General features: G+C 43.6%; 1 protein-coding gene across 1 annotated transcript in view; it reads left to right on the top strand.

The window, feature by feature from the left end:
* Positions 1-18,367, top strand: part of LOC141002536 (N-myc-interactor-like) — a 64,115-nt gene that overhangs the window by 2,562 nt on the left and 43,186 nt on the right. Inside the window, exons 4-6 of the mRNA XM_073473888.1 lie at positions 6,793-6,951; positions 7,050-7,166; positions 8,038-8,200. Of these exons, the coding sequence (XP_073329989.1) occupies positions 6,793-6,951; positions 7,050-7,166; positions 8,038-8,200 (439 nt within the window). The remainder of the gene's footprint in view (positions 1-6,792; positions 6,952-7,049; positions 7,167-8,037; positions 8,201-18,367) is intronic.

Below are 18,367 nucleotides of genomic sequence, written 5' to 3' on the forward strand. Positions count from 1 at the left end.
TAACTCCTTTCTGACAAATATGATCTGAGCCATTCAAGGGCAGTACCCTTAATGCCCACACACCTTTCAAGACAAGATAAAAGAATCGAATGATTGACAGTGTCAAAGGCAGCAGTCAGATCTAAAAGCACTAAAACAGCCGAGTTTCCTGAGTCAGCAGTTATAAGAAGATCGTTTAGCACTCTTAGGCGGGCAGTTTCAGTACTATGGCGATGCTTAAAGCCAGACTGAAACTTTTCATGAATAGTAAAATCATGCAAGAAAGATTGTAATTGATTAAAAACAATTTCTCCAAGACTTTAGCCAAAAATGGGAGTTTAGAAATCGGCCTAAAATTGGAAAGAACCGAAGGGTCCAGATTATTCTTTTTTAAAAGAGGTTGCACGACTGCATGTTTAAAAGCAGAGGGAGCACACCCTGTGCTGAGGGATGAATTTACAAGAGTTAAAATGCTTGACCCAACAGTGTTAAAAACGTCTTTAAATAAACAAACAGGAATACTGTCCAGGGGGCAGATGCAGGACGTAGCTGTTTGACTATGTCAGACAGGTAAGGGAATGAAACCGGCTCAAACTGCTGGAAGACAGTTGGGCACAGAGGTGGGACAGAGGGGTCCGACATAGAAGGAATGGAAGGAAGGCTAAGAACAGAGATTTTGTCAGTATAATACCTCAAGAAATTCTCACACAGAGTAGGGGAAGGCACAATATGATCTGTGTCACGAGGATTAATGAGACAGTTAAAAACGTTAAAAAGAACCTGAGGCCTATGGCTGTTGTTAGCAACAAGGTGGGATACCGCGGGAGCACCGGTTGACGCATCGGGACTGGAACCAGTCAAAGCAAATAAAACAGGCAGATGGTCCGAGATACATGAGTCACAAATTTCACTGATTTCAACCAACAAACCAAGCGACAACACAGGGTCCAGGGTGTGACCTTTTTCATGCATCGGGCCAGCGACAGACTGGGTGAGGTTGAAAGACTCGATAAGATTTAGAAAATCCCTGCCACAAAGTCGGCAAAGTGCTGAATAAAATCCTTATTATATTTTGGAGGATGGTAAACCACCGCACACAGCACGGTCACGGGAAAGTTTGCTTCAAAGAGTTGCAGTTCAAAGCTGGAGTAGCTGTCAGACGGAACTTGCCGACAGTGAAAAGAGGACTTAAATACAGTTGCTAGACCCCTACCTTTACCGGTGGTCCGATGGGAGCTGAGAAAGTCACACTGAGGAGGAAGAAGCTCGGAGAATTGTGTAAACTCACCAGTGCGGAGCCAGGTTTCTGTCAGGAACATAAAATCCAACTCATGCGAAGTGAAGAAGTCATTCAGCAAAAAGGTCTTGTTTGCTAGCGATCTAGCATTAATCAGAGCCAAGCGAAGAGTGCAAGACTCACTGACCGAAGGCACAACGCGATCCAGCGGGCGAAGGTTAGAAAGAACAACGCCGCCTCTGTGGACCCGAAACCGCCCGGGAGGAGACAGTGGAGCCAGCAGGTCGGAGACATCCATCAAGCCAGGGACAACATGACGGAGCCATCGGCCTCTTAAGTCCAGCAGTCGTCCGGCAGCAGGGATGTAGCATCCATCCACAGGACACGTCACACAGGTGGATGCCAGGTAAGCCTTAAGTTTCACCAGCACTCCGCCGCGGTTTCCCCGTCTCCTGAAACATCTCTTGCGCGGTATAGTAGCAGGTGAGCGGCACAGGTAGGCCGGTATATCTGACAGGAGGGGAGGAGGTTTTGATGTCCCATCTATCACAATAAACCTTGACAATGTCTGTTCTCAGATGTCAAGAAGTATTTGGCGATCATAGACAAGTAGAGCAGAGACATCTTGCCAACATATAGAGAGGAATAGGGCGAAAGCAAATAACAGACTGTGCAGACGACACAGACAGCCTGCCGTCAGTGGCGCCATCTTGTTCCTGTAGTGCACCCACACAGGTGGAGAAACACAGGTTTTAATCCCCTAAAGTAAATGGGCCTGTATATTTTTATTTTATTTTATGAATTTGCCCTCTGGGGATCAATAAAGGCATCTTCTGTTCTAATTGTATTTATCTGTAATCCTTTTACTGCTATAAAAATATAGAAAGCAGACTGACTGCCTACTGGAAACATCTGGTAAACTAACTTGTACAGCTGAATCATAGGTTGAAAAACAAGAACTGGACAAACCTAGCACTAGTGAGGGCCTTTGAAACGTGGCGGCTGGAAATTTCCAGGTTGGAAGAAGAAGAAGAGCAAGTGGCAGCTGTTTCCTGCTAAACAGTCTGTATTGTGAGAAGTTTGAAATGACAATATGAATAAAGCATTATACGTATTTTGTACCAGAAATATCACAGGAGCGTGATTTGTTGTTGAAGAAACGAAAACTCCAAGACGCTAAACAAGCTAATCGGGACAAGCGATGGCATAAAACAATGATAAACATTGGAGCTGCCTTTCCCAGATGGAAACTTCTGATGATAGAGAAATGTTTGCAGACTGACACCGAAGTAGGTCAGTGTAACGTTAAAGATTACAACTGACCGTAATAAATATATTCCCCTGCTGCTAATGGTACAAAACCTACATAATGTAAAATGTTTATTAGCAGTACATTAGTTTCACTGAAAAGAGATGCTGGCATGTATAACATTAAATGTTAGCACACTGTAGCCTCAGTTTGTGCCTCTCAGATTTATTCCATGTCTGCCGTGTCTTGTCTTGTGTTTCAGGGTTAGGGTTAGGGTAGCACGCGGAGCAATCACTAGCTAAGATATTTAGGGCTGGGAGTGTGCCAATGACAGCCAAAGTAATGACTTAGCATGACAGATAAACTGAGGAAAAGTTTGCTCGTCATTGAGTTAATAAATTATGAGAAGTTTTTTCACAGTGCTCCATAATTTCTTGTATGACTTTTTTTTTTTTTTTTAGCTATCATCTGTAGTTTTATAGACTAAATAACTAAATACATCTTTACCTCATCACTTAAATTAGTAGAACTACTTGACGCTGTTGTGAATGAGTCCATATTTAGAAAATTAGTTTAGTCTCTTGGCCACCATAGCTTCGCCAACATCTTCGTAAAGGGAGGGGTGAGTGAGTGAGTGTTGCAATCTAGAACCTTACCACTAGATGCCGCTAAATACTTGATATATTACACACTGTACCTTCTAGGCTGCTCCTGGCTAAAGTCTGGTTGCAGGAAAAGGAAAAGGATGAAATGGCCAAACAACGTGCAATCAGAAACTGTTGTGCCCACAGAGACCTGTCTCCACCACAACATCTCTGATCAATCCGTTGCACTCGATGGGCTGACCATGTTCTGAGCCGACAGAGTCCAGCAGTACAGCGGGACGAGACGAGGTGGACTAACATCGATACTTCGTGCAGTCAAAGTTGATAGACAGTGCTTCCCAGATGGAGAAAGAATCACATAATTTAAATGTTCCTTAATTATAATAACAGTACTAATAATAACGATGAAGATGATAGTGATGCCAATAGGAGTCAAGCAGGACTACAACAGCAGGGCCAACCACGATCCATGGGTACCTATGAGATGAGAAAGCACAGAGACACCGGGGAAGAAGCCAAGTTAGTAACCTGCGTTAATGAGACATGAATGTGTATGGATAGAGAGGAAGAGAAGGAAGCTCAGTGCATCATGGAGAGTCCCCCAGCAAGTATATGGCAGCATTGCTAAGGGCCTATAAAGGCACTAACTAAGTTTTAAGCCTTCTCTTAAAAATAGAGAGGGTTTCTGACTCCCGAATCGACACCGGAAGATGGTTCCACAGGAGAGGAGCTTGATAGCTATAGGCTCAGCTTCTCATTCTACTTTTAGAGACTCTAGGAACCACAAGTAACCCTGCATCCTGAGAGCGCAGCATTCTAGCTGGGTAATAGGGTACTATGAGCTCTTTAAGATATGCCGGTGCCTGGTCATTAATAGCTCTGAGAAGGATGATTTTAAATTCTATTCTGGATTTTATAGGAAGCCAATGCCGAGAGGCTAATATGGGTGAAATATGATAATCTAATATTAGTTCTTATTAGTACATGCACAGCATTATTCTGGATCAGTTGGGAAGTCTTTAGGGACTTGTTTGGCAAGTAACAAACGCATGGACTTGCTGCATCTTTTTAAGACAATATATTCCTGATTTATGCCCTGCAGGTGTGAGAAGACAGTCCTTTTAAAATACAGAGTTTTTCCTGGTACCAAACAGGGCAATGGTAGTAGGTGAATCACCGCCAATGCCCTATTTGGATGGGCCAAGGCTGCGGCAAAAATTTTTTGATTGGTAATTTTCATAATATTTTAAATTCATGCCAATTAACCACAATTTCAGATACTTTAGGCTAATCAGTTTATAACAACTCAAAAAGATGGCAAAATGTGTCCTCTCAGTAAGTATATTTAAATAAGTCTGTTCTTTAAAGTGACTCTTTAAATGAAATATAATAAAAATAAAAATATACTAATTTACAGTTAAAGTGCCAAAAATGGGAACTGTCCCTGCCTGATAGAATGATATGGGCAGCCCACCACAGCTACACATTACAGACTGACAACATACAACATTTAATGTAGAACCACAGTGTGTTGTAATGTATGTATGTATGTATATATGTATTATTATTATTATTATTATTATTGTTGTTGTTATTATCATTATATTTTGTGGTTATATTTACATTAATTAATGTGAAAAAGAAATGTGACCTTAAGGCCATTTAGACAATCCTGCAGAATTTTTCAATAAGATCATTGCATTATTTGGATTCATTCATACATAGCCTTTTTCAAATATATAGGCTTACAGACTGTAAAGGACAAAGCCCGCTAGCCTCAGCATCGTAGTATCTGCTGGTTGCTAGTCTTATAACGACAGGTGATTCTGAACATCAAGTCCGGGTTTTAGAGTGGAAAGTTTGGAGTGTCTACCTGTTTTCCAGGACACATTTCATTAGGCATTGAAAAGGAAACTTGTTAAACGCAAATATTAACCAAACACATAGCTGCTATAGCCTATAATGAATTAAACGCCAATCTTACCGCTTCGTGTGCTCCTCCAAATCAACACTGCTTGAGGATCATGATGGCCAAACGGTTGGTTGATTTTTTGTATTTGGAAATCTCTAATGCCTGCTTCCATTCTCTCTGAGTATTTCAGCTCCTCCTTTACTTTTTGCTATTTTCATGTAGTTTCACCTGGCAAAATTTAAATACAAAAAAAATGGGTTGTAACTCAGAACCAACCGTAATGGTAAAGTACAACCAGGGAAAGTGGTATATATAGCTGCTGCTAATACATGTGGAGCTTTTAACAAGCTTATATGACAATAATAATCGATAAAGCGCTAGGGCCTGTCAAACGATAAGATGGGCCAGTGTAAGCGAAAGCGTCTGACAAGCTCAACAATGCAGCAGCCTACTTGGACTTGCCCCGGTGTGCCGGATGGCCAGTCCACCACTGCACTTGTTCAAATATCAGGACATCGCCTGACACCGAAAGCTCTTTGGACTGAAGGAAATTTCTTCGAGACAAATTGAAGTTTATTTTCTTCCTGTGCTTCCATTTTGGGATGCGGACATAGTCAGGCTACGCGACAGTGGCGCAATGGACAACTGCGGTCATTGCATGTTAAAAAACTGTGATGAAGACGTGAAATGATTATATTGTGTATACGGTGGGGGCCGCCTCCAAAATTAATATGCAGGAGAAACCCTGAATATGAACCGATTAATCGACTATCTGCTTTTTGCTTCTCCCAAGACGAAGGCCTTTAAAAATCCACAATCGGTCGACCTCTAGTCCAGAGTAGCTATATTATTAAATAATGTGTCTCTAAGATGTTCAGGGCCCGGCACAATAACTTCTGTTTTGTCTGAGTTCAGTTGTCATCCAGTTTAGTACAATTGTGTATCAACTGCATAACAATGAAAATTGTGAAAACATATAAAGTGGACAGTATTGGTCCGAGCACAGACTTTTGTTGAACCCTGTGACTAAGTTTGGCATGCAATCAGGATTAAATGTTAACTTAAGATCGATCTAATAAATAGAACTAACACCAGCCCAGTGCCGTTCCTTTAATGCCAATTAAATGTTCCCATCTTTGTAATAGATTATGATGGCCAATGGTGTCAAAAGCGGCAAGATCTAACAAGACTTCACAGAGACAAGACCTTCATCAGATGCAATTAGATCTTATAAAAACAATCTTATGGGAAATCCTCATATAAGCAATTGTTATGTAGAAAGTAACATGAGTGATTGGCAATTCTTTCTCAAGGATCTTACAGAAAAGAGGAAGGTTAGATATTGGTCTATAGTTTGCTTAATCCTCCGGATCAAGTGTAGGCTTTTTCAAAAAGAGGTCTGATTACAGCTACTTTAAAGGACTGTGGTACATAGCCTTTTAATAGGGACAGATTGATCATGTCTAGTGCTAACTATAGGTAGAACTTCTTTCATCAACTTAGATGGGATTGAGTCTCGGAGATATGTTGATGGTTTAGATGAAGAAATTACTGAAGTTAGCTGGTGAAGGCCAATGGCAGAAAAGCAATCTAGATATGTATCTGGTTTTACAGCTGTTGCTAGGATTTCTGTGTTGGAGGCTAAATTGGTACCATTTTAGGTCAGAAGGTGATAAATTTTGTCTCTAATAATTACAATTTTATCATTAAAGAAGAGCATGAAGACATTACTGCTGAGTGTTATGTGTCTCTGAAAATTTCCCACACATCTAACTAAAATCTGTCTTGACTCTACCTGCATTGTCTCAAGACTAAAGTAGAGAAAGCTGATGATGTGAAAGCCAGGCTCATTTTGGAAAAACTGGAAGAAGATGATGCCAAGACAAAGGCCCAGGAGGAAATGTTGGTTTGCGTCGAAAAGCAAGAGGAGTGCCAGAAGGAATTCTCTCAAAGTATTAATGCACTGCAGGTACAGTTGTCTCTGTCACATCTACAAACTGTTGGGAAGAAATTGGATGAGAAAAACAAGGGACTTATTGTAGTTTTTCCTTGTGTTCTTTCCCACAGGATGAAATCCTGAAGCTTGGTAAACGCAGACAGGATTTGCTGGACAAACTGAAGAGATATCAAACTGAACTGGAGGCTAAGAGGGCGGAGTCCACCAAACTGAAACAGAAATTCAAGGTTGGAATGAAGAAAGTCTGTCTCTCCTAATTACATTAGCAATACACTGACATGCAATTATAGAACCCCAGACTGTTTTTTTCATCAAGACCCATGCATTATTTTCTGAGAAATAATCTTAAATGTCCCTTTATCCAGATCCCCACCAAAAGTTAATATGGTCTATTCTGGGTTGACACCCATCCTTCATCCAAGTTTTGTGGAAAGTAGTTTTTGTGTAATCCTTCCGACAAACCAACCAACCAGCCAACAAACAAATAAACAACTGGACACTGAAAACTTAAAGGAATAGTTCACTCTAGAACGAAATTCAGTCATTATCGACTCACCCTCATGCTGATGAGAAATCCGGTGTAGTTTCTAATTCCTCAAAGTGCAGCTGGAGACCCGCGGGGGTACCCTCCTGCAGCAAAAATCCATATAATGGGCGTCAATGGTGCCCAAGAAGAAAAGGTCCATAAAACTACACAAAAACTAGAAAGGCTAGAAAAATGTACTAAATGACGTTGTTTTGAATAAACTCTGGATGTCGCCACTTCAGGACACTTGGATTGCAGCGGACAAGCAGTATAGAGGAATATTACAAAGTTTTTGTGTAGTTTTATGGACCTTTTCGTCTCAGGCACCATTGACGCCCGTTATATGGATTTTCGCTGCAGGAGGGTACCCCCGCGGGTCTCCAGCTGCACTTTGAGGAATTAGAAACTACACCGGATTTCTCATCAGCATGAGGGTGAGTCGATAATGACTGAATTTCGTTCTAGAGTGAACTATTCCTTTAACCTCCTTGGCGGGAAGTAATAACATACAATTGCAGTGTCACAGATATAAATATTGTTCTGTCACTCAGTGTGTTTGTCCACCTTTCCAGATCTACGTCCAGATTCCGGACACAGAAGTAAAGTTCTGGGGTCAGAATAAAGATGAGAGGGAGGATGACAGTCAGCTAATCAGAGGAGTGTTTTCCATCAGCCAGAGACCCACTGTGCTCCTGCAGGGTGGACAGGCACTCATTACATTCGAAGAGGAGAGAGGTACACATTACTTGATCTACTATACTCTCTATACTGCAAGATTGTAACTAGCTGAGTTCTTTACTTGTATTGTAATATTAATAAAACCAAAATATTGACAAATAATAACAGTTTGTGCTTAAGGCTGTATTAACAAACTGTATTATACAAACTTAAGTTAACCATCAGTTAATATAAAATATGTTTATCAAAGCAAGATGAAAATACATTGTATTCACATTTTTATTTTTTACCCTATTAAATTCAAACTTAAACAGGAGATCAGCCTTAGGTTAAAAACTTTAAAAGTCTTGAAGTCTTTTAAAATAAGGCGTAGGTGGAGAAGTGTAGAGTAGAATTGCATTTATCTTGTGTCTCTAATAGTCATTTTTTAATAACTTCATATGACGTGGTTGTTCAGTTTACAGTTGAAAACTATAACCTTAAATGTCATGTCTATACATACCCTATATGGAAATGTACAAAACAGATATTTTTTACATAAAAAAAATTCGGTCCACATGACCGAATGAGTTTTGCAAAATATCTGCACACAGTAAGAGTGAGATGTGCCATGCCACACCCTGGATGGACCCTCTCCGGAGTAGGGCCAAAGTGCGTCTGCCTCACCTCCTTGTGACCGCAGTCAGCCCGTGACAGCTCCCTTCTCTTCCTTAAACGATCCTGTGTTGCAGAATCAACTCATGTCTGTGTATGGTGGTCTTAGAAGCTGCAGCCTTTATTTACTGACAACTGGGGCCTTCACTGTATATTCAAGTTACTGCTAAAGCTGTGCAATCTCTCGCACACTCACTGCTCGCTCTCTCACTCTTGGTCTATGACTCAAACCTTAAGCACACACCTCAAAGCACTGCCTTTAGTGCTTAGTTTCTCTCCAGTGTTCCTGTTCCTGTCAAATATCTTGTTTATACCTTTCATCATGCTTCAGTTGTCATACAAAATTGCTATGACGTTGGCAATGCATGTAGATGTGGTGGCCAGGAGCTCCTTTACACTTCGCTACATTTTTGGTATATTTTGCCACCAAGCGCTATGAAACATTCACCCCAGATATCACATTTCTGCCCGAAAAACAGCATCTGTCCCCGGCAAAAAAACTTTAACTCACCATGTGTTTGTCTCCTTCCACTATTGTGTTGTTGTAGTTACTATCTTGGAAAAAGTCACCGCGACGGTCAGTCCTCCCGACCGAGACTTCAGTAAACTTTCCCCCAGAAAACAGCATCCCTCCTAGCGAGTGAGAGAGTCAGACAGTGTCCTGTTTACTGATGTTGATTATGTAATTATATAATTTAGAGCAAAAAACGTAACTTTGTCACTTTCTAGGATGCATGGTGGGTCAAGATCTTAATCACAACACATTATAACAGCATCCATATGATTATAAACAGTCAGGAGGTACATGTTTAGATTAACAGGAGGACACCGGGGGAACACGTTGAAAAAAAACACATAGATGTTATCATCATGACGTGTACCATCACACCTCTTTTGGATTCGCAGCGCCGGCATGCTGTATGAATTGACACACTGGTGCGGCTTTACGCCGGAGCTGCTTGGTTCTGTGTGAACAAACAAAGGCTGAGAATTGGCGAACCTCCGCTGTGCCGATAATGCAGAGTCTCTGTTTGAAAAGGGCTATGGCTAGTTGTGTTTACAGTGATATACTGGGGGGGATTTACGCCTTTGTGATTTGACAAACAAGCTATTATTTTTTGTAACCCCTATCACCCAGTAGATGATAATTTACATCCATTGGGTGTGGCCAGCAATCTGTCAATTATTCTTAAATTGTGGATTCTTAACTCCCCTTTTTTCTAGAGACTTGCATCAAGACAGTGTTTTATTATGAAACAGTGCTAACTTACTTGACAGTTTCAGTGATAAATTAACTTCAATCTACATGACGATCTTTAATGACTCCTGTCGAAATAATCATTAATATCTTTGAGGGAATCTGTCAACTGTGGTTGATTGACAGCTGTCACGCGTCACGGTGCCCCTCACGCACAGGGGAAGGCCTGCCTTCAGGATGAAGAAAACAGTTGGTGCATGTGGAATATCTACTCTCTTTATATCAACATGGATCAACCAAATGATGTTTATTTCACAGATTAGTGTTTATTTGCATTTTCCCAACACATGACTGAGGAGTCCTCTCCGTTTCAATGCTTTACTGACAAATTTGTGTCTGTTTTATTTTTTAAATAGGTGAGACTCAGAATCTCTAGATGATGCAATGTAGCAGCCTTGCTTGACACGAGCATGAGAAGTGTGGCCGGTCTAACCTGTTAACATGGATGCCGAAATTAAAAGAGAGAGGTAACGCCACGCAGCAGCACTGCACACGCATCCGGTGTGTCAAGCCTGTTACTGCCAGGTCCTGCTGAAGGCCCTTCATTACTGGTTATGCTGCTGACAGACACAGATAGACAGACCACTCTTGCAGTTTCTATGGAAAGAACCTGAGGCAAGACAGCCCACCAAGCGTGTGTGAGTGGCAAGTCCTTCCCTTTGGAACAACCTGTAGTCCATGTGCAAGACCACAGCCAGGCAGAAGGTGATGTCCAAGTTGCCATGGAGAAGTCATTCTATGTGAATAATTGTCTACAGAGCATGACATCAAGAGAAGCTTCAAGGGCACTGGTAAACAAACTGCACCATCTCCTGGCTGAAGGGGGATTTGAGCTGAGACTAATGAAGTAATGATCCATCCATCATTACCTACCTCCCCTCTAAAGCCAGGTCAGACAGCTGTGAGCTATGGCTCAGCCACAGCCCTTGGCCTATGCTGGCACTGCCAGTCTGACACCCTGTTCTAGAGGCATTGCATGATTGATTGCTCTGTAACCACAATAAGGAACAAATACAAAGCCCCTGCCAGCCAGTATGATCCTCTTGGTTGTGTAGTATCATACACAACCAGAGTAAAGGTCCTTGTGCTGCACTTGTGAGACAAGAAGAGAGAATTAGAGGACCTGCCTTGTTTGTAGCGTTCATGGGAGGCAGAGCTGGAACAGTGCTACTCCAGCCCTGAGATGGTTTATCCCAGCAGTGTGAGAGACATACATGCCATCAGCAATGCTTTCGGAGCAGGCATATGGATCTGTGGCTTATCTCAGGACTGAGAACAAGGTGGAGATCTCCTTTCTCACACATTGCCCCCAAGAAGCAGCAGTTCATTCCTCGCCCAGAGCTTTGTGCTGCCCTCACTGGCGCACAGCTTTCCAAGCTCATTGCTACTGAGCTGACTCTTCCCATCTGTAGCCTCACACTATGGTCTGAATCAGTGATTGTTCTCATGGTTGAAGTCATACTTGTGTTGATCTAAAGTTTTTGTAGGCACTCGATTGGCGGAGATCCAACAGTTGACGGGACCTACTACATGGCGTTACATGCCATCAGGAGACAACCCAGCAGATGACACCACTAGGGTACTCTCTCTCCTGGACCAGAAGACTGAGATGAGACGATCTGCTGTGATTCTGGTAACTTCAGTTTTATCTGTGCCGGATCCACAGCAACAGACCCTGAATGCCTGCCTGGATGTCATTGCCCGTCAGTTGCATGGGGCAGCAGTCACTGCGACACCTGTGACAGAGGATGACAATGCTGCTGCTGAACTGGAAACCCTAAAACAGGCACAGAGAGACCCCTTTTCAGATGAGTCAGCGCAGCTAAAAAACAGGTAAGCCAGTGGCAAAATCCCACCGCCATATGTCACTGGCCCCAGAGCTTGACGAGGCAACATTCATCTTACATCATGGTGAGCAGCTGTCTTCCCTGCAGTCGTGACTAGGATTGGGACAATATTAGATATTATTGAGAGGAAGTGCTCTGACTGTATTTTAATTTATTACAGTGTTATTTCTCCACCTTGCTGGCCCTCTAGAATTTAGAGGGAAGGCAGACTAACCAGTGACAGACTAGCTGCACTTTATATATTTTACTCTTACACTTATGATATATCTAATTTAAAATGTCCTATTTAATGTTATTTTGTTAAAGTGTGTGTGTAAATGTGTTGCTGCAAAGGGAGAAGTAAAGAAGTGAACAGCATATCAACCAGTCAGTCCTTTATTTACTCATACTGTTCATACTACTAACTAGTGGAAGAAGTGTGCTGAGTGTAAGAAGTGGAGAGGGTGTCCTGAAACACCCATGATGACTGACCTCCCTCAAGCTAAACAGCGCACCTTCCAGCCCTCCTTCTAATCCAAAGCCATTGATTGCTTTGGGCCTTACACCATCAACATTGGCCGCAAGAATGAGAAGAGGTGGGGAATACTGTTCAAATGCATGACTGAGCAGTCCTCATAGACCTTCTCATCAGTATTGATGTAGATGTGTCCCTGATGGCACTAAGATGCTTCACAGCCTGGCATGGAAGGCCTCGTGAGCTGTGTGACTGAGGCACAAATTTCAGAGTAGGAGAGAGAGAACATCAATCCTTGGCAGCCCTCCAGCCCGAGCTCCAAGACAGACTCGCCAGCTAGCAGATCAGTTTGGCCTTCACCCTCCAGGACCACCGCATTTTGGAGGATGTTGGGAGAGGGAGGTTCGCTCTCTCGAAGTTGCAGTCCAGGTCACCATCGGAGTTCAAACAGTTACTGAGGAGGTGATGGGCACTGTCCTCATAAAGATTGAAGGGATCCTTAATTCAAAGTCTCTCAGTTACACTCTGATGGATGTTTCTGACCCTGGTCCCGTCACCTCCAACTGTCTCCTCATGGGGCAGTGGGACCGACCCTACTGCTGGTCATATTTTAAAGCAATGAGATCCTGGGTCGACAAAGATGGCGACATAGCTAGATACAGGCTGACCAATTCTGTAATGTGCTTTCTCAAACACTACCTTTCTAGGACTCCAAGCTTGCCAGAAATGGCGGACTGAGGCAGCAGACCTGCAGGTCAGGGGACACTGTGGTAATTGTAGCCAACAGGTTGCATGTGCCCTTTGGCCCGTTAGTAAAGTCACTCAGGTTTTCCCTGGAGCCTTTCACTGTATCTGGTCTGTCAAAATGAATGTCAACCACTCCTCTAGATCCTACAACCTTTTCAGATGTTCAAATTCACTTTGAATTCGAGGGTATACGTACATATAATAGGATCATCGTCAGAGAGGAGCTGTGCAACACTGACATCGAGCTTCTGGCCGTCTACCTCCGCCCTTTCTACCTTCCCAGAGAGTTCCCACAGCTGTTTTTCATCCTGGTTTACATTCACCCTAGAGCAAACGCTTCCACTGCCATAGACCACATAAAGAAAACTGTAAAAAAAAAATGAAACTCATATCCCCAGACTCTCCCAAATTCATCCTGGGAGACTTCAACCACTGCTCAGCTGACAAGTCACTGAAAGGATTTCATCAATATGTGTCAACTGCACCAACCGCTTGGGGAAGACTCTGGATAAATGCTATGGATCTGTTCCGATGCATATAGATCAGTTGCTCTTCCCCCCCCTTGGCCTTGCTGACCACAAGACCATTCTGCTGGCACCAGCCCACAGTCATTAGGAGGAAAGAGGAGTTGACCAAAAACATCAAGCGGTGGACCAACGACAGCATTGCAACTCTGCAGGGATGCTTCAAATCCACAGACTGGGATAACCTTCTTGCCCCCTCCAGCAACATCAGTGAGCAAGTGGACACGGTGTCTTCATACTAGGGCTGCAACTAACGACTATTTTGATAGTCGACTAGTCATCGACTACTGTAACGACTAGTCGACTAGTCAGATTATGAATTGCACAAAAAAATTGGCTCATATTATATTTATTTAAGTGGCAGCAGCAATAAAATAAACTTTCTTTCCTTTAACAAAAGTGCATTTTGTGCATAACAATCAGCATGCATAACATAAAGTTTGTTAAACAAACATTCTCTGGTCTAAAGACTCAAGAGTTGCAAGATACAACTTAATGAAGCGACAGGCCAATCACAGTTTATTCATACTGTGGAAAGTCAGCATCTCCAAGTGGTCTCGAGTGAGGCTTGCTCTCTTCTGAGAGCAGATATTCCCAGCTGCAGAGAAGATTCGCTCTGCTGGGGTGGATGTTGCAGGAATGCACGAAAGAGACTTAGCTGCTAGCTAAGACAGAGCGGGAAAACAACCCTCATTTTCCTTCCACCATCTGAGAGGGTCTCCTGTTTTGGGTGCTGCTGGCTCTGAGTAGTATACCTGAACTTCATTTCTGATCATTTGGATCTTTTGGTCCTCCTGGGTGTTTGTGTCCTCCTCACTCAAACTGTCTACCTTCCTCTGCTGTTGTGTGGAGTCACAGTCATGTATCTCAATCCCCTTGGCTTCTTTGATAGCAAGGACTTCAATCATACCTTTTACTTTTGTGCCATCTTTAGCTGATATAAATTTCAGCTTTCTGAACCTTGGGTCCATGGCAGCTGCAAGAACAAGTGGGGCGTCTCTCTCTCCTGAGAAGTTGTTCAGACTCCCCCATCTCTCTGTTATCCCTTTTTTTGCACTGGCCAGAAAGGTTTTTCCTGAGATTGTCTCAAAATGAGTTTGCTGTATAGACCTTCACAGCCCTTTGACCAGCTGAGGAAGACATGAAGCAGTTGCATACTCTTGTCCACTGAGGAAAACTGTAGCACATTCAAAAGGCTGCAACCCTTGCACCAGCTCTTCAAGCAGCACCCACTCACACTGGCTGTGAGAGAGAGAGAGAGAGAGAGAGAGAGAGAGAGAGAGAGAGAGAGAGATCACTTACGTTTGTAAAGGTTGTCTCATATTTCTTCTCCATCAAGTGGGTGAAATGGGTTGTGAATGGAAAGTGGCCTCATGTCTTTGACCATCATGTTTAGCATTGACTCCTGTACTCTTCTTTATGCTGCATTTTATTATGAAATTGTCAGACAAAATGACAACATTACTCTTTAAACTGTTGTGATCCTTCACACAAATAATATGTGACGACTGTTGCCTTGGCTTAACGCCAAGACAACTCCATCTGCACATACAGTAATAGGCTAGCTACTAGCATGGGAGCTAACTATCTTACCGAGGTGCGTCTGAGTCTTCTAAAATGTGTTTCCTCTTCAAATGCTCATGCATTGCTGAGGTGGCCCCATGGTGCGCGAGTTTCATCTTACAAATTTGGCATGTGACCGTTTTCTTTGTTGTGTCCAGGATGAAATGTTCCCAAACTTTGGACCTTTTATTTTGCGTTGGCATGGCTTTAGCTGCTTCCATGTTGCTCCTGTTCCCAGTCACAAGTGCGCATGTGCTGTCAGTGCATCAAAGAGTTGGGAAAAGTGAGATGTTTCAGTGGCCTCTCTAGTTGTTGCACCCCTACTTCATACATCTCCTTTTGTGTGGATAACATCATTCCCACTAAAAAAGTAATGATCTTCCCAAACAATAAACCCTGGATAACCAAAGAACTCAAAGAAAAAAAAAAAAAGTATTATAGTTTATTATTATTATAGTATTCTTCACCGGAACCAATTCTGAAAAGAAGGAGGGTAACAGAGAGGTAAAGCGCGCCATAAAAAACGGCAAGCTGAAGTATAAGAACAAGGTGGAGGAAAATTTCACACAAGGGAGCCTCCGCTCAGCTTGGCAGGGGATTAAGAACATGGCTGCTGTGAACACTGCTCCCTCCAGCCACAGGACAATCCAGGTGGCCGGCAGCAGCCCAGCATAGAATATAATAGAATAGAATAGATATACTTTATTGATCCCAAGCTGGGAAATTAAGGTGTAGCAGCAGCATTACACACAGAGACGAATGACAACACAGTGAAATAAAAAGAACAACCTAGACATATTAACATAGCAATATAAAATGTAAAAATAAAAAGAACAACCTAGACATATTTACATAGCAATATAAAATGTAAAAATAAAAAGAACAACCTAGACATATTAACATAGCAATATAAAATGTAATATAAAAAATGTATATATACAAAAAATATGTCTAAAAATGTATAAATGAGCAGTGTTGATGTATACACAAGCAGTATTAATTGTAGTGCAAAATAAAATATAAGGTGCAGTGAACAGATGAGGTGCAGAACAGTGTAAAAACATATAAAGTGCGTAGAACTGTATGTTATGACCAGAGTTTTAGCTGTTATTATACAGTGTGATGGCATGTGGCAGGAAAGATTTCCTGTGTCTGTCCCTTCGACAGCGGAGCTGAAGCAGCCTGTGAGAGAAGGTACTCCGCTGTCTGTCTACTGTGTGATGGAGAGGGTGCTGATCATTGTCCATGATGGATAAAAGTTTCTTCAGCGTTCTCCTCTCCACCACGGTCTCAAAAGAGTCCAGCCTGAGACCGAGTACAGAGCCAGCCTTCTTGATGATTTTATCAAGTCTGTTAGTGTCGCTGGCTCTGATGCTGCTGCCCCAACACACAGCAGCAAAGAAAATTGCTCCGGCAACAACAGACTGGTAGAAGATCTCCAACATCTTGCTGCACACGTTGAAGGCTCTCAGCTTCCTCAGGAAATAGAGTCTGCTCATCCCCTTCTTGTACACAGCCTCGGTATTAGTTTTCCAGTCCAGTCTGTTGTCAGTCACCACTCCCAGGTACTTGTAGTCATCCACCTCTTCCACCACCTCCCCCCTGATCCGTAGTGGCTGTGAAGGCATCTTCTTCCTCCTGAAGTCAATCACCATCTCTCTGGTCTTGTTGACATTCAGCCTCAGGTGATTCTGTTCGGACCACTCAACAAAGTTGTCTACCAGTGTCCTGTACTCCCCCTCCTCTCCCTCTATTACACACCCAACAACAGCTGAGTCGTCAGAAAACTTCTGCAGGTAACACGACTCAGAGTTGTACTGAAAGTCAGTGGTGTATAAGGTGAAGAGGAAGGGAGAAAGCACAGTTCCCTGTGGAGCTCCTGTATCACTGACCACCACATCAGACAGGACACTGCCCAGACGGACAAACTGTGGCCTGCCTGTCAAGTAGTCAGTAATCCAGGAGATCCATTCGTCGTCAACACCCATCACCTGCAGCTTCTCACCCAGTAGCAGAGGTTGAATGGTGTTGAAAGCACTGGAGAAATCAAAGAATGTGATCCTCACAGTGCCTCCTCCACCATCCAGATGCATATGGGCTCGTTGCAGCAGGTAGATGACAGCATCATCGACTCCTAAATGGGGCTGATAGGCAAATTGCAAAGGGTCCAGAAACATCCTCACCTGTGGCCTCAGCTGGGCTAAGACCAGTCTCTCCAGGACCTTCATCACATGAGATGTGAGGGCGACTGGTCTGTAGTCTGCCGGGTCGGATGGTCTCGACTTCTTGGGGACTGGAACCAAGCAGGATGTCTTCCACAGCATTGGGACTTTCTCCAGACTCAGGCTCAGGTTGTACAGATGTCCCAGTACAGGAGACAGCTGGCTGGCACAGGTCTTCAGGATCCTGGGTGTAATGCCATCAGGGCCTGCAGCCTTTCGCTGGTGTAGTCTTTCCAGCTGCCTCTTTACCTGGCCTGTAGTCACCGTTGGGTGGGGGTTGGTGCAGATGTCTTCGGTGGAGGTGGAGGAGGAGGATGTGGGGGACAAGGAGGGGGGGCAGATGGAGAGGTGCTGTACAGGAGAAAGCTGGGGGGTGGGACGAGCCATTTGGGACAGTGTGGGTGTGTGGGGGGCAGGGGGTGTCGGAGGGGTGGCAGGAGGTGAGCTAAACCTGTTAAAAAACTGGTTCAACTGGTTTGCTCTATCCAGGCTCCCTGATGTCTGCCTGTCTTTCCCCTTCATCCCCGTGATGTGCTTCATTCCTGTCCACACATCCCTCACACTGTTCTGTTGGAGTTTGGCCTCCAGCTTCCTCCTGTAGTTGTCCTTGCACGTCCTCAGCATCTCTCGGAGTTCATGCTGCACTCTCCTCTGCTCCTCTCTGTCTCCAGACATGAAAGCCCTCTTCTTCTTGTTAAGAAGTGCCTTCAGGTCACTGGTAATCCAGGGCTTGTTGTTGGAGAAGCAGTGCACGGTGCGGGCTGGTATGGTGGTGTCCTCACAGAATCTGATGTAATCTGTGATGCAGTCAGTCATCTTGTCAATGTCTTCCCCATGTGGCTCACAGAGTACATCCCAGTCTGTTGACCCGAAGCAGTCCTGCAGTGTCTCAGCGGCCTGCTGTGTCCACCTCCTCACCGTCCTGGTGTGCACGGGCTGCCGTCTAACAAGAGGG

The sequence above is a fragment of the Pagrus major genome, chromosome 9 (assembly GCF_040436345.1).
Source record: "Pagrus major chromosome 9, Pma_NU_1.0".
Classification (NCBI taxonomy): Eukaryota; Metazoa; Chordata; class Actinopteri; order Spariformes; family Sparidae; genus Pagrus; species Pagrus major.